Source organism: Rutidosis leptorrhynchoides, chromosome 3 (assembly GCF_046630445.1).
Source record: "Rutidosis leptorrhynchoides isolate AG116_Rl617_1_P2 chromosome 3, CSIRO_AGI_Rlap_v1, whole genome shotgun sequence".
NCBI classification, from domain to species: Eukaryota; Viridiplantae; Streptophyta; class Magnoliopsida; order Asterales; family Asteraceae; genus Rutidosis; species Rutidosis leptorrhynchoides.
In genome coordinates, this window is record NC_092335.1 from 96,744,668 (window position 1) to 96,768,336 (window position 23,669).

The 23,669-nt window shown below is 31.8% G+C and overlaps 1 protein-coding gene and 2 long non-coding RNA genes across 4 annotated transcripts; 2 read left to right on the forward strand and 1 right to left on the reverse strand.

Annotated features, from left to right (window-relative positions):
* Positions 1–4,841: 4,841 nt before the first annotated feature.
* LOC139896530 (uncharacterized) lies at positions 4,842–6,196 on the forward strand. Of its 2 annotated transcripts, XR_011776264.1 has the most exons (4): positions 4,842–5,105; positions 5,590–5,653; positions 5,791–5,843; positions 6,110–6,196. It is a non-coding gene; the product is annotated as an uncharacterized lncRNA (long non-coding RNA). The 2 variants fall into 2 exon arrangements; XR_011776263.1 differs by having other exon boundaries at positions 5,791–6,144.
* Positions 6,197–6,257: 61 nt separating this feature from the next.
* Positions 6,258–8,272, forward strand: LOC139896916 (uncharacterized). Its single transcript, XR_011776369.1, has 3 exons — positions 6,258–6,452; positions 7,516–7,609; positions 8,032–8,272. It is a non-coding gene; the product is annotated as an uncharacterized lncRNA (long non-coding RNA).
* Positions 8,273–16,014: 7,742 nt separating this feature from the next.
* Positions 16,015–17,474, reverse strand: LOC139900214 (ubiquitin carboxyl-terminal hydrolase 8-like). The gene is made up of 3 exons (XM_071883006.1): positions 17,313–17,474; positions 16,293–16,565; positions 16,015–16,164 (listed from the first exon to the last, which is right to left on the reverse strand). The coding sequence occupies exons 1-3, from the start codon at positions 17,472–17,474 to the stop codon at positions 16,015–16,017; spliced, it is 585 nt and encodes a 194-aa protein (XP_071739107.1).
* Positions 17,475–23,669: the final 6,195 nt, after the last annotated feature.

The window sequence follows — 23,669 nt, forward strand, 5'->3', positions numbered from 1 at the left end:
TGATATGCTACTTAAACTCTATTCGTAGATAGACTCACTCACCAATTACCAGCAACTGCTCAGTTATTATTTCCGAGCTTCCTCCTTGTCCTTATCTCCTGAGAACAGCAAAAACCAAGTTAGAATAGTGTTCCCATCAAGATTAGACACACTGACAGCGAATTATAGCAAATTAGTATAAAAAAAAATGCGTCCGCTAAAATTTTCATGTTTAACACTTATGCACTTTCAAAATTTACATCCTGAACACCAAAATAAAAACGGGCAGCATAACGGCTAGAAAAAGGCACTTTGGTAAAACATTCTGCCCTGGACACACAGCCGGTCGACTGTCTCCTCAATCGGTCGACTAACGTAGACAGTCGGTCGACTGTTGACACAACCGGTCGACTGACTTTCCCATTGGGTCGACTTATTTGGTATCACCACAATCGACCGACAGTCGGCCGACTGTGTTCATCATCTGCAGATTCTGAACACAACCTACGGACATCAAGCTAAATTCACCAAAACTCGATCTAAAGCTCGTTTTCGACACCAAAACTTACCACAACTCAATTACTACATGTTATAGACTATAAACCCACAAAGTTTTGACCATAACAATATCAAATCCATGGATTTTGACACAAAATCAAGCTTTTGAACAAATACACTTAAAAACACCATTTTAACACTAAATTGATAATGAAAGCTCATGATTCATACCTTAAAAGAATCAGTAGAGTGTAAAGAACGTGATTTCAAGACCAATTTGAGCTCAAGATCAACAATGGAGAATTAGGGTTTGGTTAGGTGGGAGGGATGAAGGTACGGATGTGTGTGGGAAAATTCTAGAAATGGAAAGAAGAAGGCAGTACACTAGTCACTTAAGGCTGCTATTTTCCCCACCTCACAACAGACGGGTATTTACCAGTTATCTGATATCTTTCGCACAAGATTAGGTAACCCAAACGAGGTCCAAATAAAATAAACAAACCTGTTCTGGGACCCTTGTCACAAACTGGTCACAACACAATTATAATAAAACACTAATAAAATAATTAAAATAAAAAGCACTTAAGACTAAGCACAAACCCTAAGGGCAAAAATAGTCCACTTACAACTAGCCCGGGTTTCAGTCTGTTACAGAAAGTGTCACCCTGGAAAGGCGTTGTACGATTCGGTAAACGAGGAAAGTTAAGTCCTAGGTACGTAGGACCCTTTGAAATCACAGAAAGAATTGGAGCAGTTGCTTATCGATTAAAGCTACCGCAAGAACTTAGTAATGTTCACGACACATTTCACGTGTCAAATTTAAAGAAATGTTTAGCTGAAGAGGATGTCGTAATTCCTCTTGACGAAATACGAATCAATGATAAACTCCATTTTATTAAAGAACCTATTGAAATCATGGACCGTGAGGTCAAACAATTAAAACAAAGCAAAATACCGATAGTTAGAGTTCGTTGGAATGCAAGACGAGGACCCGAGTTTACTTGGAAACGTGAAGATCAAATGAAGCAAAAGTATTCACATTTGTTCATTGATATCGCTCATAAAACAGGTACTACTCAAAATTTCGGGACGAAATTTTCTTTAACGGGGAGGTACTGTGATGACCCGAAAAATTTTGACTTATTTAAACCAATTCTCTATACGATTTATTATTTTGACACGTTAAACAAAGTCTGTTAGATTGAGTCTCAAAATTTTAGAACTGTTTTACATATTCAATTACCTTTGACTACTCTCGATGATTCATGAACAATTATATGTATGTATATATATATATATATATATATATATATATATATATATATATATATATATATATATATATATATATATATATATATTATATATATATATATATTATAAGATGTACAAGTAAAATACTATTTGCTACAGTGAAACCGACTTTGCTACAGTAAAACACTATTTTCTACAGTGAAAACGACTTTGCTACAGTAAACACTATTTGCTACAGTAACACTATTTGATGTCGACGAACTAGAAAACAAAGCAGAAATGAGCTGTCCAGCCTAGCCATGTGATCGCATGGCAAAAGCACTGAAAACCCATGCGATCGCATGGGGACCAAATTCAGGAAATGTCTATAAAAGCCAACGAATTCAGTCGATGAAACGTACCTCTTTTTCATTTCTTTCTCTGATCAATATTGATATATTTATATTTTTAATTATAATTATAATTTTAATTTAAGTTTAATAATAATAAAGTATATACGAGGGTATTTTTAATTCGGGTTTCAAACCGTTTTAAAATAAGGAAATATTGGGTATTGTTCGGGGTATCGTTCATGAATCCAAGGCTAACCATACAGTCGTTTACCATCATTACGTCTACGCAATTTGCCTACAATATTGAACCTCAATATTGAACAGTAAGTTTATAGATCTCCTTTTAAATACTTTAAATATTTTGGGCTGAGAATACATGCAATTTATTTTAAACGCAATAAGACACAAGTACATACTAAATTCTACATTGAGTTAAACCTAAAATCCCTTAGCTTTGGTAACTAGTAGCTGCTAGTACATAGGATATGGACTGCAGGGCGCGAATAATTGTATATGGATCCATAGGGCTTGACATCCCCGTCCGAGCTAGAGCGCTAGCCTTTTAACGGACGTATGTTATTTGAGTTTATGACACGTTGGTTTGCGTGTATTAAAACGAATAGGGTAATTATCATTATAGCGTTAAGTTTAGTTACCAGGGTGCTCTGTTACGTAGAATCTATTGATAAACTTTTGATGAAATCTTGTGGTCTATCTTTATATATATTTATGACTCGAGCAATTAAACCTATAACTCACCAACATTCGTGTTGACTTTTTAGCATGTGGACACGAATAATTGGACTGTGATATCAACCTGTATGATAAAAACTTATGTATTTTGGGGATTTGCTTATACCTAAGCACTCGCCCACATGCTTATAACTTTCTATGTTTAGAAAGTCACTTATTTTAATGAATGCAATATTTTATCAAAACGTATCATATAGAGGTCAAAACCTCACTGTGGAATCAATGATTAACGTGCCGCGTCAATAGCGATTTTGACGGGTCGTTACAGTCACCAAGCATGATTATTTCGAAGCAGGGCCGTCTTAACAATTCGAAGGCCCAAGGCGAAAACATAAATGGGCCCTCACCCACCTTTAATTTTTTAATACATACTACCTCCGTCTCACCAGATGTGTCCACTTTGACTTTTGACAGTCTTTATTTGTCAACTTTGACTATAAATATTTATGTTCGTGTTATATAATATTTGATGAAAATTATATGAATGGATTGAGTTTTAATTGTGTTTTCATTGATATAACTTTCATCAAATATTATAAAATAACTACAAAAATATCTAAAGTCAAAGTTGAATAAGAAAGACCGAAAAAGTCAAAATGGACACTTCTAGTGGGACGGAGGGAGTATAAAAAGATAATACTTAAATTTATCAATTTGTATATACTTACAATGCATTTAACTATAAAAAATAACAATATTACAACTTTAATTGATAATTTTTTATTTAACTAAATAAATATTTTGAGATATATATATATATATATATATATATATATATATATATATATATATATATATATATATATATATATATATTGTGGTAGGTTCAAGGGAGGAGTAACCAATCGGGGGGAAGCGGGGGCAAGCAAATTTTTTTTTCTTTTTTTGAAAAAACTTTGTTCACGAACATTATAGATTAGATGAAAATATGAACATTTAATAAAGACACTTTGTGATAAATGTTTGTATTTTGGTGGGAAAACGCTCGAAGAATTAATATTTTACAATTATCGTGTTTTTCGAGCGTGTGTTGAGGTTTTAGATATTAGGGTTTAGATATTAGGGTTTAAGTATTAGGGTTTAGATATTAGGGTTTAGAAATGTAGGGTTTAGTGTTTAGATCTAGGGTTTAGATTTAGGATTTAGATTGAGTTTTTAACACGAACGCTTTAGAGTTTATGGTCTAAACCCAAAACACTAAACCCTAAATCCTAAACTCTAAATCGGGCTAAATTTTACTTCACAAAACATGGAAAAAAACGTTAACATTCTTCACGATCAATATTATCTTGAATGTTATTTTTGTCGATCGTTTTCCCGCCTAAATAGCAACATTCATCATGAAGTGTCTTTTTCTAATGTTCATATTTTCATCCAATCTATAATGTTTTTTAACAACGTTTTTTCAAAAAACGAAAAAAAATATTTGCTTCCCCCCGCTTTCTCCCGATTGGTTACTTCCCCATTGATCTTGCCCATATATATATATATATATATATATATATATATATATATATATATATATATATATATATATATATATACACATTTAAAATTTTGGGCCCTTCAAACTTTTTGGACCCTAAGCGGTTGCCTATCTTGCCTATGTCCAAAGACGCCTCTGTTTTGAAGATCCAAATTCAAAGCTTTAATTGGTTATCAAAGAGGTTAAAGAAAGCATCACTTGAATAGTAACAATGGCTAATCAATCGGGTTTTCATTTATCGTCTACAAATCACTGTACTGGAGTTGGCTAAGCTCGACATATGTGATTACTTATGCTCTCGTTAAACTGCAACAGATCAAAAAATTCATCATAAAAGTTGGAATTATTAACCTTATATACTAACGGCCGCCAGATTTTTGGTCGTTTCATTACCAAAACCCCTAAAAACGACATCCCATCCTCCCCTTAAAACCCTCCCGGCCGCCAGATTTTTGGTCGTTTCATTACCAAAACCCCTAAAAACGACATCCCATCCTCCCCTTAAAACCCTCCCACCCACTCTTTCTATTTCCCTAAAATCTTCTTTCAAAAAACTTCTCCCAACTCAAACTCCTGGACCACCGCCACCAGCTTCATCCTTCATCCACATCCACTGTACATGGAATTCATGCCCTAAATCATATCATCTTCTTCTTCTTCTCTGTTTGTTGTCGTCGTCGCTGCGTCACCAGGTCAACTACAACACTTACCAACGCCGTTGCCGCTGCTCTACCACCGTTGTCGCTGCTGCTGCATCTACCACCGTCATTAACGCTGCCGTTATCTTTTCTTTCTATTTCAAGGTATTCCTCTTAAATTTAATTTAGGGTTTTTTGGTTACTTTTTCCCTACAGTTTGGTTTAGATGTCATCGATGTTGCTTTCCCGCTGCTGATGCTACACGCAACATCTCTGTCACTAACGTATCCGTCTTTTGCGTTTCTAAGTTTGACAGTGTCAGATTCTTTGCTGTAAAGAAACTAAGATTAGCGACTAAAATTAGGAAATTTAGGGTTATATTTTTGCTTGATTTTGTATATTTGCTTTATAGTTAGTTTCATTTATAGTTTCAATTTGAGAGTCAAGAAGTTGTGAATATTTAGCTTTTTTCAACCTTTACATTTATTTTTACTTTTTTAAGCTTTTACAATACATCCCAATCTTTGAATATAATTAGTATTTGGAAGTAGTATGACTGAAAGATATACTTTTTTCTTCAGTTTTAGGTATTTTATAATTTTCCTTACATATAGATATAGATATATTTTATAACCGAATCGGATGGCAGGATGACGATCACATGTCTGCAAAAGGTTGAGGACCACGAACCTAGCATAAAGATGATGATAACGGTTGGTTCTTATTTTGTTACTTTGTTAATAACATACATTGATATAAACATTTAGTGGGTGATGAACAACAAAGGTGTTGATCACAAGACTATGGTTTAGTTAGGGTTTTGTAATGTTCTTTTTTTTTTTGGGTTCAGAAAATGAAAAAAGGCAGCCTGAGAGAGATGATAAAGCACTGAGTATTCCAAAAGTGAGTAAAAATGTGAATTTATGAGCTCATTTTTAGTTACTATATTACTCTGCTTTTAGTTAACCAATTTTGTTGGTGGTTGTTTTTGTTGAGGTATTAGCACTCTAATAAGTTTTTTTAGGTCTAATTGTCGTAGCACATCCTCTTTATGTTGCTTTGGTTGCTCTACTATTATTAATTATTAATAGTGCGTTTTATAATGGCAATTGCATTGTATAATTTGTCTTTGGTTCTTTTTTTTTTCCTGAAATTTGGTTAAAAAGTAGTGATAGCGAATGTTGCTCTGCTGGAGTTGAAGTGTGATGCGAAATAATAGTTGTACCACTGGATCCTTTTCTCAAAATTTACCGGACAGTGTGTCAAATGTTTCTGCTCGCGTTGCATCCTCTACCATTGACCCTTTGGTAAGTGGAAATCGGACGATTGCAGGAGGTAGTTTCCGTTGTGCTTTTTTGTTTGTTTGAACTCTTTTAGTCGCTACTGTTACTTAAAGCTTTTAGATTTACATCCTTATACTGTGTGTACGTATTGTTCCAGGTTGTGGTACTTCATCAAATGACTTTGTGCAGGCTTCCATTTGTGGTATACGTGTTCAGCTTGAATCTAAAGGTAGCTGCGAATTAACTACTTTGATAGTTGTCTACTATTGGCTCATGTGTGTTGAGTCCTTTCGATAGCTACTTTATACATGTTTGGCGTATGGTTTGGCCTTTGGGGTTTCATAGTTTTGTTACCATTTAATATATCGTTTTTCTAATGCCACCTTTTCTAAGTCATCATTTTTCTTTTGCGAAAAATTTACCAAGAAAAGAAGCACACCGCTTCCGTTATTGCTCAACAAAAACTCGGTTGTTGCATGATACCTATCTATTCCCGTCTTAGTTTTTGAACCCACTGTTACAAAGTACAGGACCTGTATTTCAAAGCTAAAGAAATAGGCCTTATTAAAAATTAGTATTCTTGAACAAAATGTGTTTTTTTTTTTTTAAAAAGGTTGGTTTCCAGTTAGTATTTGTTCAACAAAATGTGTTTTTAAGGTCAAATGCTTTACGAAGACCGTTAATCACCCATCAGATTTTCAAGTTTCTCTTTGTTGATGCATATGTTTCTTTTTCATCAATATTCGGTTTCTGTCTTTATATATTATTTTATTGAATTTGACTCACTATATTTTAATATGTTTGTATACATATGGCCTCTGGCTTGCGCAAAACTCATTAACTTAGGGACACACCTGTTCGTATTATATATTTGTATTCACAAGTGTAGAATTTTGCCTTGGAAGACCTGTATGTGTGCGGGTTTATAATAACAGGTTATGTTTGATATACAATTACGGAATCTTAAAATGGATTAGTAGTGTGTGTGTATTTATAGTGGTTAGTTGTTAATTGTGTAAGGGCCACATTTGTTTGTCCAAAGATCTAAACTTTGCTTGGTTAATTGGATGCCTGTGTGCATGTTTCTATTATGACAAAAGCCTAAAATTGCTTGGTTTGTATTTAAAGTATGAAATGATTAATATGAACATGTCCTACAATGATATAACAAGTTATATTATATTGGACACCTTTCAAGTGCTGCATAATATCTATAACTACTGAGTAGTGATCATTGTTGTTCATGTTAAATGTAGTTTTACACTATACGTTTTTCTTTTTTCAATTTTCAGGTACATCTTAAATAAGAGCAGTTAAGGGCCACTTACGAGTCCATTGTACCAACCGATCTGTATTGCTTACTTGGTTATTTGAGGCTCTTTTAAGGTAACTGAGATATTCATCGTTGCTATTTTATGTTTGGTTTTCCTTAGTTTTGTTACTTTGCGCCTTTAAGTTTTTATGCTCACCGATTTAAGATTACTAATAATTGTGGTATGCGATTATACATTTATGAAAGGCTTTTGTGGATAATTATTTGATTGTAAAATGGGTTATCTTTCATTGTCTAATATAGAAAGTGGCAAAAGAAATTTGGTTGGCATGATTGTTAGCTTGATGTAGTTGATAACATAATAAGAAGAAGTTCACTGTCACATAATAGCAATTTGTATGCTCAAAATTTAATGCATATTTTCGATTATGTTTTGATATTGATAGGATTTGTGATTTGAACTAAATAAATTCGAGCTAAAGTTCTTAGAAGTTCGAAAATTTGTCAAATAATTGTTGCGGTTTATGCCATGCAGATCATAATTTGTTGGTCCTACTTATCAAGGATTTTACAGAGTCGTACAAGATAAGGATGATAGAATGCTTTGGCATCTTCAAGGATTCATGAAGATACAGTACATATAGGCGCTATCGAATATGTAGGCTGCTCATGAGCTAAATGTAATATCCATTTCGCGTATAACATGCTTAGGTATTACGAATAGAAACCAACGTCAACCCAATTGTAACCGCCGCAACGCGCGGTCCATTTTTTTTCTAGTTATAAATATTGCTAACTGTAGCTGGGCTTAGGCCTGAGTGAATGGGCTTGGCCCAATCATATGTACATAATTTATACGTAGTAGTTTATAGTACGAGTATTAATAAAAATTTTGGATTTTTATTTAACAAAAAACCTTAAAAAGCGCTCAACAACAATAACAATAATAATGTTAAAAGTGTTATAATTCAGTAGGCTTATAACTACCTTTAATGGTTATAAGAACAAAGAGAGAAAAAGAGAGAAGAAGAAGAGAAGAAATATTGATATTGATATTTCAAGAGAAATGGTGCACCTTAAATGGTTACCATACATGTCTATTTATAGTATAAAATATTACTATGCAAGAAATATAATAATAATAAAATTAACATCCAATCTAGATATTTTATAACACAATCTAGATATTTTATAACACTCCCCCTTGGATGACAATTTTATTAGAGAATAACTAGTACTGCCTCGTTAAAAACCTTGCTAAAGAAAACCCATTGGGATAAAACTTTAGCTAGGGGAAAAAGAGTGCAGTATAGAGTTGGCTCCCCCTCAAGTAGGCAACGTCTGAGTTGTTACATCTTCTGAACATGCCTCATGCCAATATTATGAACGTGTGTTCTGAAAATAGCAGTTGGCAGTGCTTTGGTATAAAGATCAGCAGAGTTGTTGATTGAACGTATCTCATTTTAATCTGGTTGTCTTTTACGAGATCTTGAGTATATGAGAAGAATCTGAGGTTTTCATCTGAAACTGTATCATCTAAATCTTTTATGTACAAGTTTAGCCCCTGTGATTTGTCTACAGTCTCCTTCATGGTTTGCTCAAACCCTTGTTTCAATTCCTATTCCCTTGTAGTCTTTTCTGAGCCTTACCAACATACCATTCTTTTCCATCAAACTTATGACCGTTAAGACTGTCTATGGCTTTGGCACCTCGTCAGTATTTATATTTTGTTTAGTCACTTTTGATACTCTTCTTTCATTTGTATTATGCAAGCTGCATTATCTTCATATATAGTTGTTGATGAAGATAGTTGTTAGTCTTTTATAGCGTTCTAGTCCACAAGAATCAATAATGATTTGTGTCATTGATCTCAACCAAACACATTTTCGAGTAGTTTCATATAATGCAATCACTTCGTCATGATTTGATGATGTTGCAACAAGTGTTTGTTTTAAGAACGCCATGATTTTGTGGTACCTCCATTTAGGAATACATATCGAGTTTGAGATTTATCTTTATGAGGATTTGATGAATGACCTGTATATACATAATCAACCAAATCTTGTTTTGAAACGTTAGAATAAAATAATTTTAAATCAGCAGTTTCTCAAGGGTATCAAAATATGTGTTTGATCCCGCTCCATTGTCATTTGAGCTGAATCTTGCCAACAAATTAACTGCAAGAGAAATGTCAGGTCTTGTACAATCTATAAGATACATAAGAACCTCAATTGCACTAAAATATGGAACTTCCGATCTGTTAAGATTTTCATGATCTTCGAAGGGATGAAATAGATCAGTGTCAATATTGAGTGATCTAACAACAATGAGTTTGTCTTTAAAAAAAAATGTTTTAAAATCTTTTCGGTATAAGTTGTTTGATGTACAAGTAAACCATTAGGCATATGCTCAATTTACAATCCAAGGTAATACTTGGTTTTTTTCAAAATCTTTCATTTCAAAATAATTCTTTAGAAGTTGAATGATTTCATAGATCTCTTTATTTGTTCATATGATGTTAAGAACATTGGCATAAACAACTACGATCTCATATCCGAACATTGTTTTCATAAAACATACGTGCAAAATAAGTTTATATTTATACCCTTTTTTTTATCAAGTAGTCATTTAATCGGTTATACCACATACGTCCCGTTTGTATAAACCCACTTAGAAATCTTTGTGATTTAATGGAATATATTCCCTTGGGTTTTACATTAGATGCTTATGATACCTTAACCCTTTAGGTATATTCATATATATCACTATTAAGTGATCCATACAGATAAGTAGTAACAACATTCATGAGATGCATTTAAATAACTACCGGGTTGATTAAGTATCTAATAAGTAATTGTATCCATTACAGGAGGATAATTTTTCCTCCTAATTCATTTCTGGTCTTTGTGGGAAATATTGAGTTACAAGTCTAGTTTTGCCTTGTAACTTCATTTGCACATTTCTTTTCGGATAAAAATTCATTTGTATCCCATACGTTTCACATCTTTAAAAGTGATAACGATTGATCCGAAAACTTTTCTTTTATCGAGCGATTCTAATTCAGCTCTTATTGCTCCTTTCCATTGAGCTCAATCATGTCCATTTTGTATATTCAATGACAGATTTTAGTTCCAGATCATCATCTTTATTCATGATGTCATTGTAACATTATATGAAAATATCTCATAGAGATTTTAGTTTCATTTCGGTTCCATAATATTGCATAATTTATCGCAATTTTAGTATTTACATTTATCAATATCCTCTGCAGAAGGAATATTGATTTGTGGTTCTTCTTGAACACTTTCTCTTACCTCATTATCAGTTGATTTTCTTTTTCGAGGATTTTTATCTTCGGAACCAATTGATCTTCCACGTTTGATGCGTGGCAAAGACTCAACAGTGACATTATTGCCAGCTTTTGGAATTTCAGTTCGAGCTGGAGCATTTATCGCTGGTATATATGATTTAGTCACTTTTTTATATCTGTAAATGCATAAAGTAATTAATTTGCAAGTTCTTGCATATGCATTATTTTTGAACTTTCGTTTCACATTCTTTTGTGCGAGTTCAATATACCTTAATTGATGTTCACATCATGAAGCATCATTTTATTTTTTATTTTTATTTCTCCCCCTAATCTAGGGAACAATGTTTTATTAAAATGACAATCAGCAAAACGTGCTGTAAAAACATCACCCATCATGGGTTCAATATATCTTATGATTGAAGATGTTTTATATCCAAAATATATTATCATCTTTCTTTGAAGAACCATTTTATTGTGTTGTGGTGATACAATTGGAACATACACTGCACAACCAATGTTCTACGGTGGAAAATATTTGGCTCTTGGCCAAAATCAAGTAGTAAGTGAAAATATTTATGACTTCCACATGGTATAATGCGAATTAATGTCGCAGCATGTAAATTTACATGCCCACATATAAATATTGATAGTTTTGTACTCATTATCAATTGTCTAGTTATTAGCTGCAAGCGTTTATCTATTGATTTAGCTAAACCAATTTTGTGTATGCACATGAGCAACTGGATGTTCAACAACAATCCCTGTAGATATATAATGATCATTAAATGCTTGAGATGTTAGCTCACCAGCATTATCAAGTCTCATCCTTTTAATGGTGTAATCAGAATAATGTGTTCTCAATTTAATAATTTGTGCAAGAAACTTTGCAAATGCCATATTACGGCTTGATAACATACAAATATGAGACCATCCGCTAGATGCGTCTATTAGAACCATGAAATATCAAAATGGTTCACATGATGGATGAATTGGTTCATATATCTTACCTTGAATTCTTTCAAGAAACATTTGTGATTCTTTTTCACAATATACTTTTCATTAATCACCATATGTGCTTTCCATTAATCACCCTTTTTTTTTTTTTTTTTTTTTTTTTTTTTTTTTTATAAATCACCATATGTGTTTTTTTTATCATATATCCTTTTCACCATATACGCTTTTAATCATATGCGCTGTGTTTTTCACCATATGCGCTTTTAATCATATGCGATTTTCATCATATGCGTTGTGCTTTTCATCATATTCGCTTTTTATCATATGCGCTTATCATATGCGATGCGCTTTTTATCATATGCGCTTTTTTATGTGAATAGTAAATTAATTAATTTCGTTTTACTATTCATATGAATTAATTTAGATTTACTATTTTGTTAATTGAGTAATATATATATATACATCATATACTTGTGACTCCGAAGGCTCAAATGAATTTGACCATATAGTTATACGTTGTACCTTGCACATTAATTTTCAGTAGAAGCTTTAGATGCATATTATTTTCAGTAGAAGCTTTAGATGCACTTTTTTTTAATCACCAAATACCACAAACACTTTGTTTGCGTTTGTTCATAGTCATCAATGAAAACCATTTTCTTTAATTTTATTTTATACAATAAAATTAACGCATCATTATTCTTTTCAAAAGCAATAATCTATTGTTATTGTTCACTTGTGCCATGTTTAACAATAAAAGTCAACAACCTCTGTCTTGTTTGTTGTGGCAACCAAAAACAACCTTTGCTTTTGTTACCGAGAATCCAAGACCAAAAAACAATTAATTTTTAATTAATCTTTTATCAAAACCATAAATGATTTTATTGATCTACGTTGATATGGCCATAAAGAATTGACGGCTGACCTACTTTTGTAAGTGTATTTCGGCTATCATCCCGAAAACGCACAACGACCTTTTTTTTTTTTTTTTTTTTTTGAACTATTTGTTTCATATCTAGCATAGGCAATTATTGTGAACATTTGGTCCCTATAAGAGCATTTATTTTTTAGACTTTTAGTTGATTTGTACTTGTCACAATTAGGGATAGCACCCGCGGGTCGTGGATGCGGATCCATTGGATCCATCACCCGTACCCGCGGATTTTTTTTAAGAGACATCCAATTGAACCCTTGTTCGTTGAAACAATTTGACTATATTTTTACTCCCCATTATTAAACGGGCCATTTTGATGCACACTCTTAAAAAAAATAATTTGTTTTTTAAGTTTTATTATTCAACCTCCTTTTTTCAACGGCCACGTTTTTAACAAAACATTTGACAAGTTTGGAAAAAAGTTTTTTATTGATTATCATCAAAAGTTTTCTATTGTCACTCTACTGGATGGAATTATGGCATACAACCAAAATTGCAACCCAACACTACATAAGAACAAAAAGGTTGTTTTTAATTAACATATGTATATGTGTTAAACTCGGAATAATAATAACTTATTTTAGAAAATTAACATAAGACATGTTGAAACATTTTTGTCACATTTAGCTCATCAAGTCTAATACTTATCATTGATAGATTTTATCACGTCTAGGAGATGTTTACTTTTTTCTTGTATTAAGTCCTACTTTCATTTACCTTTGTTTGGAAAAAAGTTTTTTTTTTTACTTTGCTTTCCCCCTTTCTGTAAAACTCATTTAAACATTTTCTTTGTTTTTTTTTTTTTTTAAAAAAACTTCCTTTTTTTTACGTTACCCGTAAATTATAAATATATAAAAAAAACTTTTTGTTTTAATTTTTTTTTCTAGTTTTTAAAAGGCCACTTGACCAATTTTTTAATTCTTTCACAACACCTGATATCGTGATCGTGACCTTTCACCAAAGCAAGAGATATTCTTGATAAGCTAAACACGGACTCGTGTTTGAAATTGTCGGCCACAAAAAAATTCATTTGATAAAAATATATATATTTTTTAGTTATAGAAGGAGACCACTTCATTTTCAATACTTCATTTTTGACAAAAAAAACTATTCCATTTTACCATCCCCTTTTTTTTCTTACTTTAACTTTTAAGATATACTTTTAATAAAAATACAAACTATTTTTTCTTATTTTAACTTTTAAGATTTACTTTTAATAAAAATACAAACTATTTTTTGTATTTTAACTTTTAAGATTTACTTTTAATAAAAGTACAAACTACTTTTTCTTATTTTAACTTTTAAGATTTACTTTTAATAAAAATACAAACTATTTTTTTATTTTAACTTTTAAAATTATAAATTTAAGAATAAACATTAGTATGCATGAAATAAATAATGATTAATTGCATAAGTAATCATAAATGTTAGATAACATATAAAGACCCCGTCGTATTCGTATTGATCGGAATTAATCTCGACCCATGGTACCGTGTTGTCAAATGACGTGTTGCGTACATAAAGTACCGTGTTGTCAAATGACGTGTTGCGTACAATCATGAGGTCTTATTAACATAAATATAAATGTTAGTGAAGTTAATAAGAGTTAGATTACAGAAAATATAATTCAGGTGGTATAACCGACCATATATAACTTAAATAACATAAATATAAATGTTAGTAAAGTTAGTAAAAGTTAGATTACAGAAATATAATTCAGGTGGTATAACCGACCATATATAACTTAAATAACATAAATATAAATGTTAGTGAAGTTAGTAAAAGTTAGATTACAGAAATATAATTCAGGTGATATAACCGACCATATATAACTTAAATAACATAAATATAAATGTTAGTAGTCCAAAATTTGATATATTCGAGTCTGAAAATTATTAATAATTTCATACCTTGATTAGTGATTCGTGATCGTTTGAGATATCTTTTAATTACACTAAGCTTTTCGTGCTGATAACGTGTTATAATTCAGTAGGCTTATAACTACCTTTAATGGTTATAAGAACAAAGAGAGAAAAAGAGAGAAGAAGGAGACAAGAAATATTGATATTGATATTTCAAGAGAAATGGTGCACCTTAAATGGTTACCATACATGTCTATTTATAGTATAAAATATTACTATGCAAGAAATATAATAATAATAAAATTAACATCCAATCTAGATATTTTATAACACAATCTAGATATTTTATAACAAAAAGACAAATAAATAACTGAAAGTGCAACTTATTTGCTAAACAGCAGTGGCGACCATCTATCTAATGTTGCCATATACTAGTAGGGAAAAGAAAGCATGTTGGATACGAACAGTACAATTTGAACGATCAGAGTCATTTATAGGAAAATATCTCTTCAAATCAAAAGTCAGAGATCCGTCTTTTTGTTAGGTTGGACAAGTTCCTCGCATTTAGGACAATACCTGAAAATGTTAGACATAATAAAGTCATTGTAAGTATTACCGAAAACAAGGGTACCAACTACGTCTAAATCAGAGTTAGCGGAAATGAGGCGTCACACATGTTGGGCAACAGGTCTCACAGTTTTAGGTTTAGTGGTAACAATACTATGAGCAGCCAGTGTAAAACTAAAACAAAATCTAGCTACTTATGATAAACAAAATGTGTCAAAATGGCTGCCTTTAGGTTAAGTGGTAACAGTAACATGAGATTAGAATGACGTACCACGTGCACAGATCTGCCTTCGTGAAAGCTTCAGGACATTGATATAATGATACCGACTCCTCTAGAGGCTTCAATGGAAACTCACCAGCTCGAGGTGAATGGCTAAGATTTTTAGTATCATAACGTTTCGACATTTCATTAGGCCACGTAACAAACACACAAATTTCACGAGATGATGGGATTAATAATTCTTGATCCATCACCATCTCGGATACTTCTTCTAAAGAAAGGCGGTAATGTGTCAGATGGAATTCAAAGCTTCCATTTACAGAAGATTCTTCTTCTAGAATACGCAATGGTTGGAGTTACTCGAGATATTTCTGACGAGCCTCGTTAGAGTTGCTACGATCCCAAGGAATTCTGGCTACTAGAGGAATCCCGAAATTTTTGAAAAGTGAAGTCCCTGTTATGGTTGATCTGAATTTATAATAATTTATAGTAAAGAGAAATAAATTAGTACTCGTACTATATAGTGTATACCTTTAAAATTATGTTGATGTTGTAGCCGTGTAGGTGTAGGTGTAGGTGTAGGTGGAGGTTAAGCAAACATGATGACACGACATTCTGTTAGCTTCTAAGAGATGAGAAAAAGTCGATACTAGTATGAGAGATATATATGCTTACACTTCATGCCGATGCATAAACACGACCAATGGCCATGAATCCTCATCCTTAAGTAGCCTGTAAGCAACAACCACATCATTTTCACAGAGTATACGCAATGAGTCCTCTAATTCATCCCGGAATTCAATTATTCGGTTGTGAAATATCTGCAACACAAAAAAAAAAAAAAAATAAAAAAAAAAAAAAATAATAATAATAATAATAGCAACTTCTCATATTAGGAAACAACACCCAACACCTCTCCAAAAAACATACATGGCTTCTTGGTACATACCGTAGCCATTAATAAAGTTTCATCATCTCTCAAAGAACAAGCAGTGCTCAAAGCCCGAATAAGATCCTTGTTTTTTCCATTTTCTGGAACAGTCACGGTAAATTGAGTAGGCATGGTTGACCCGTCAGAGCTCAAAACCGTCAATGTTATACTTCTCAATGTCATTTGTCTCTCTGTTTCTGAAGGCACGGGCAAATCAAGACACCAAAACGGAACACATTTAAGAGTATACTCCTTGCAAGTACAACATATCACGGTTGACCGATCTTGCTCCTACACCAAGAGGAAAATGTAATATGTCATTGTCAGCCAAACTACATAAGATAATATGATAGATATCATATACTACCTCCGTCTCAAATTTATATAGTCATGCTTTGACTTTATTACATAACTTTGACTTTTAATAACTTTTTTTTCTTGTTATATAATACTTGATGACGGTCATACCAAATAAAAGCATATGTAAAACTTAACGTATTCATATAAATTTCATCAATTTATAACTAAAAAAAGTTATTTTAAGTCAAAGTTAAAGGGAAAAAAAGGTCAAAGCACAACTATTAATTTGGAACACGCGGAGATGAAAATATTTTTGAACTGACATAAAACGAGTCGAATACCCAATACAGAAAACCCAACAATACATAAGATTCGTTTTTTCCCTGAATCTACCCCATACTTTAACAATTCATCGTACTATTGTATGTTTTACGAAATTCACCTCCTCAATCAGTTTGAACGTTCTTGAGTTTAGTGTTATATTGTCATTTAACCATTAGAACATAACTTTTGTATGTGTCATAAAGATCAAATTTTTGGGCGATTGGGTAAATCCACACATAACGAGAGTGCATAGCACAAAATTTGTGACCTTAACATCACAATAAAGTAAATCCAAAATATAAAGTTTTGAACTTTTTCCTGGATGACAAGATTTACATAGCTTAAAGTTTAGTTAAACCCATTGAGAATAATAAAAAATCATCATATTTAAAAGACGTTGATGCGGATACATACCTCAGCCACCAATAAAGTTCCATAATCTCCCAAACAACAAGCAGTGCTCAAAGCCCTAATAAGATCCTTGTTTTCTCCAATTTTTGGAACACTCGCGATTATGACTTGAGTTGGAAAAGTAGACCCTTCAGTGCTCAAAACAGTAATTTTCATAATTCTCATCGTTGTTGAAGGCAAGAGCACACGAGAATGGAGCTAATTTAAGATTTAAGATATTGGTTCTTGCAATTAATTGCAAAGAAAGACATATCAATATCAATTCTGACTATAACAGGAGATAACAGGCGGCCTGTGGATGCCTAGCCCACCCAACCCTACTGGGCCACCATGTGATTACCCGAAAATTTCTGACCAAATTTAAACTTAATCTTTGTATGATTAACATTTTCGACACGATAAGCAAAGTCTGTAAAACTGAATCTCAAAATTTTTGAACTACTTTTATATATTTAAATACCCTTCGGTTGTTTTCGACGATTCGCGAACAATTATATGTAAATAGATACATATATACTATAACTTGAAAAGGTAACAATGTATTAATTATTTGATACCGTACATTAAACTTATTGGTTTAAATATCTATTTGAATATATATGATAAGTTGAAATATTTATTATTAAAATTTATTTATAAATAACTTCTAATGTATATTTAAAAACTGACTTATATATATTAAAAAGATATATACATATATATAATTTCAAGTTATTTAGTAAACGATAGTAACATTTTCAAATTGCTACAGTACCCAAAATCTACAGTGTTTTTGAAAATCACTATTTGCTATAGTGAAATTGACTTTGCTACATTGAATTGCTACAATAAAAATTGACTTTGCTACAGTGGTATAGTTTATGGATGATTTAAGACTATATTTTGACAAAGGTACGATTCACGAAACGTAAAGTACAAGTTTTCTCAGTATACGATAGGACGTTCAAAAAATCGGAACCGGGACATAAGTCGAGTGATGACGTACGACTTATCGGAACGAAAATTACAAGTCAACTATGCATGTGAATTTAATATAATATATAATTAATTATATAAATTAAATATATTATATTAATAATTAAAAAATATGTCGACAAACTAGAAGTTAAAAGATCATGAGCTGAAAATCCATCCCATGCGATCGCATGGGAAATGGTCTTAGAGGCCATGCGATCGCATGGCAGTCCTGGACAGGCCATACCTATAAAGCTCGAGATATCTGCCTCTGTTTTAATTTAAAAATTACTCCGTATTATATTTATTAATTATATTATTATTATTATTATTATTATTATTATTATTATTATTATTAAGATTAATATTATTATTAATCTTATTATTATTAGTAGTATTTGTATTATTATTAGTAGTATTTGTATTATTATTAGTATTATACATAAAATACTACGACGAGGTCATGAGCGTGTCACTTTCAAAATAGTTTTATGAGCGAGATAAAGCTAAGGAAATTATGGGTTATTGCCAAGGAGGTTATGGGTAATATTCATGGGTATTATTTGCAAGTCAAACCTAGTGTTATCATCTCCGTTACGTCTACGTACTTTTCTACAATATTGAATCTCAATATTGATATGTAAGTACTTATATTTTATCTTTTATATAATAATTATGTATCCATGTCTAGTGCTCGAGTATATATATTTATACATGCTTGTATGCTAAATTTCCTTGTTAAACAGTTTATGATGTACCACGAATTAAATACATATATTACTGGTAAAAAGTATATGATATACATGTTTTTGGAAAACTGACGAAAAATCAATAACTTTTCATTTAGATATCGAATAATTTCGATGAACGGATTAAAAGATATGAGCAACTGAATTATGATTGAAGTTAATTGAAATTGCTTTTGAATCTACAATTAAGATTTAAACAACTTGTTTACGAGATTGATAAATTAGATTTTTGAATATTACCAACCGAGTAAATGAATCCTTATATAAGGTACGTCTCGTTTTGTTAAACTATTGTCAAAATTGACTTTTTGAAACAACATTGGATAACTTTTGTATGTCAATATCGAGCATTAGGATTGTGATACACTATGACCTGACCTAGCTTGATAGACATTTATTGACTAACATATGTTCTCTAGGTTGAGATCTACGGTTATTTGGTAATCCGTGTTTCGATCACATTTTGGTGAACGACTTTATATGCTGCTAAGGTGAGTTTCATAAGATCCCTTTTACTCTCTACATTTTTGGGATGAGAATACATGCAAATGCTTTATTAACCGATATATAATATTTATATGCGTGAGTTTCATTTGCTCCCTTTTTAATTTCTTTTGCAATCTATATTTTTGGGCTGAGAATACATACACTTTATTTTAAACGCAATGGATACACGTACATACTAAATTCTACACCGAGTTTGAACCGAAAATCCCTTAGCTTCGGTAACTAGTAACTGCCAGTTATAAGAACTGGTGGGCGCGAGTAGTAGTATATGGATCCATAGGGCTTGATATCCCCGTCCGAGCTAGAGCACTAGCCTTTTAACGGACGTATGCTATTTGAGAAGCGTACACGTTGGTTTGCGTGTATTATTAAGATGATTATACAAATGATACAAATTATATATACGTTAAGTTTAGTTACCAGGGTGCTCAATTTCGTAGAATATTTTGATAAACGTTTCTAGATGAAACAACTGAAATCTTGTGATCCACCTTTATATACAGATTATACGATACATTAAAACTATGAACTCACCAACCTTTGTGTTGACACTTGTTAGCATGTTTATTCTCAGGTTTCCTAGAAGTCTTCCGCTGTTTGCTTAGATGTTAAACAAGCTATGTGCATGGAGTCTTACATGACATATTTTTCAAGGAGACGTTGCATTCACCAAATCATCACCATGTATCTTATTTTGACTGCATTGTCAATGGAAATACTGTTGTAAACTATTATTTATGGTGATTGTCTATATGTAGAAATCATCAGATGTCGAAAACCTTTGATTTAAATATTCATTTATGGTGTGCTTTTTCAAAAGAATGCAATGTTTACAAAATGTATCATATAGAGGTCAAATACCTCGGAATGAAATCAATGAATGACGTGTTCGTCCATATGGATTTGGAGCGATCGTCACACACCAACACTTAAGGTCCATTAACTATAAATTTTTTTTTCGGCGAAAATATTAATATATATATATATATATATATATATATATATATATATATATATATATATATATATATATATATAAAGATCGTAAAGATCCGGTGGAGTACACAAACGATTACAATTGAAAGGTCTCGCTCAAGTCGTCCTACATTAGACGCAGGGCCGGATCTGGTACTAGGCGAAGTGTGCAACCGCACTGGGCATCACAAATTTGGGGGCATCAGAATTTCGATTCAATACACCTTATATTAGACGATTTTCGAACTATTTTGGTATTATGATGAATGTATTATGTTTTATGTAAAGGTTGAGCTACTATATAAGTTAAAATAAAGAAAAAATAAAGTTTCCATTACAGTGTTTTAATGGAGTTTTATGGTGTGAAGAACAGAAAAGAAGAAGACGATTAAAAAAAAGGGTGGGGGTCCACATTTATGATAAAACGTACACTGCATTTCATTTTTATTAATTTTTATAACCTTATTTACAGTAAAAGCCCCTATAGTTAATCTATTCTTTCATACAGACCCTTAAGCATTACTAATTTTATTAGTTTGATTCTACATTTATATATCGAATTTATGTATCTAGTTTAGGACGTTTGGCCATACTAAAACGAATAAAGTATAATATTGTATACAAACACAATTGTTAGTATTAGTTGATTTATCTAACAAATAACAATCAAGAGCTCTATTTATCTACTAAATTCCTAGTATTAGTTAATTTATTTAACAATCAAAAGCTCTATTTATCTACTATACTCTCATAAATTTTAACATGTTCCTTTACTAGATTTTAAGAGCCCGTGCGTTGCACGACAGCTCTATAAAATGGTTTTCATAATCGTTACTATTTGTACAACATTGTTTGTTGTTGATAGCAGTTTAATGACGAAACACTTTAGTAATATATGTATTGAAATTTGAAACTAAAGAAAAGTTAAAAATGATTTTCGTAAACGATATGAATCAATGGCATTAGAATGCAACAATGAGTTATTGATAATAATTCAAAACTAAAATCGTCAAAATCAGAGCGATACAATTTTGTGTCAAGATCTTCAGCAAAGTCGAAGTTCCAAGTCCAGTTTTAGAGCCAACTGATATACAGATTCAACTGATACATAGAGCGCTGCTCGTTGTTGACCTTATTAATGTTGTCATACCATAACATCAAGTTGAATATCATAGAGAATATGAAATCATGATTGTACTAAAATTAAGAAGTTATTAACACTTCACAGCTGACATATATCATATACAAAGGTCAATATTAAAAAGTCAGAGCACTAACTTTTACTATAAAAACTAACTTAATCAATTTCATTGTAATCAACAGTTACTAACTTAAAACTTTTACTCTATGTGAAGTAACTTTAAGTCTTGCATCCATCCTAAATACAAAAAATAGGAGGTTAATTTTATATGATCAGATAGAACCCGACTGACCTGCTTTTACACTGGACGGTTTTGCCTCTTGATCCGATGTATTAACAACTTCAATTTTCTTCCTTATAAAATATACCTGTTACAAATTAATAAAGTTGATCGTCAAAATACTAAGAAGGTACAAATGGAATTTAAAGTGATACGAACCTGCAACACTTCGTTGAAGATAACATTTTGTGTTAATTTTAGTATTTCTTTATCTTTGTTTCAAATAAGCACCTTCAGTCCCTTTCTATTACCAATTCTTGAGAGAGCAACATAAATTTGTTTGTGACTTAAAGTCTGAAAACGGGGTTGGAAGAAATAAACCAACGTGCGATAAGGATTGTCCTTGGCTTTTATTGATTTTCATTGCAAAGCACATGGACATTGGTAACTGTCATCTTTAAAAACTCGAAGAAATTCTTTAATCTGACGAAACAAAGCAGTTATGGTGCCAACGTGGGTTCCGGTTAAGATTTAGCTTTGGTCATTTGTACCCAAGTTCTGTTATTTGTAAACGTGTTCCATTGCACAATCCTCTAGCAGAATTGACATTCCTAAGCAACATTACGTATACACCTACTTTGAGCCCGTGTGTAGCACGACTTTAAAAAAACGTTATAAGTTAGCTTAGAATTAAGATAGACATGTAATAGGATTAATAAAACTACAAATGTGAAAGGCTTGATAAAACTATAAATGTTAAAGACTTAACCAAAACCATATTTGTTAGTGGACTAAGTACAAGTATGATGATTTCACCAGGATATTTAAAGACTTCATTGACTAAATATTAAGATGTTGATTTTTCTATTTTCTTCAATTTTGGATCAGGTATTGAGAACATACATGTTAGTCCAAAATTGGCAATTGGTACAAATGAACATGTATTGCCTCCAAGGTTCAGGACTACCCTCAATAACTGGTTCACCTGCACGTCCTACAATTTCACAATATCCTTTTGGATATAAACCGGAAGGCTTCCTATCGTTAATCAATATGCTCACAATGTATAAACACATAGATAAATGAAGTCATAATAATTGACCTGCTAAATGAAGTCACAATATTTGACCTGCAAAAGGTCTGCAACAAACAGAGTACTGATGTAGGCATATATTAAAAGTAATTTAAAATCATAAAGATAATATGATAAGATGTAAGAAACGGATATCAATTATACAACCTGAGCCACCAATAAAGTGTGCGTAGATGCAGACAGTTTTTTTTTTAACGTAAAAACGATAAAATTTTATAACCAAATAAGAGTTCATCGAAAAAGATGAAACCCTTATGAAACGTACAAAAATAAAAAAAAACCTCCGAGCTAAACTAACAAAAACATGACGAAAGCTCAAGACATATAGATGCACATAGTATAGGTACTGCACATTCAGCAACACACTATTGTCTCAATATATAGACACAAATTATGATGACTCAATCACAGTGGCAGGAGGATCAAGGTTATATGAGCGTTCATATAATTATAATATACCAAATGGGCATGTATATGCAAACTGACATATCTATTTTGACACCTGATATACCAAATGTAAGTTCATCAAAATAGCCATAAGGTTTGGTAATATTTAACTAATATCAGTAAGATAAGTGGCAACCTCTTAATTGGTGCAAATTCATATTTAAACAAAGATACTAATATTGACACATGATATATGTAGTACCGGTCTGTTAATATAGTCATATATTCTCATCTCTTAGAGCCAAATGCTAAGAGATGTCCAATTCAACATCAT

What these genes read in the sequence shown, in the direction of transcription:
- LOC139900214 (XM_071883006.1), bottom strand. Translation starts at nt 17,474, where the DNA reads ATGAGAATTATGAAAATTACTGTTTTGAGCACTGAAGGGTCTACTTTT. An exon ending in GAACTTTATTGGTGGCTGAG is followed by an intron (nt 16,566 to 17,312) that starts GTATGTATCCGC and finishes CTCTTGGTGTAG; the next exon opens with GAGCAAGATCGGTCAACCGT. An exon ending in AAACTTTATTAATGGCTACG is followed by an intron (nt 16,165 to 16,292) that starts GTATGTACCAAG and finishes TTTGTGTTGCAG; the next exon opens with ATATTTCACAACCGAATAAT.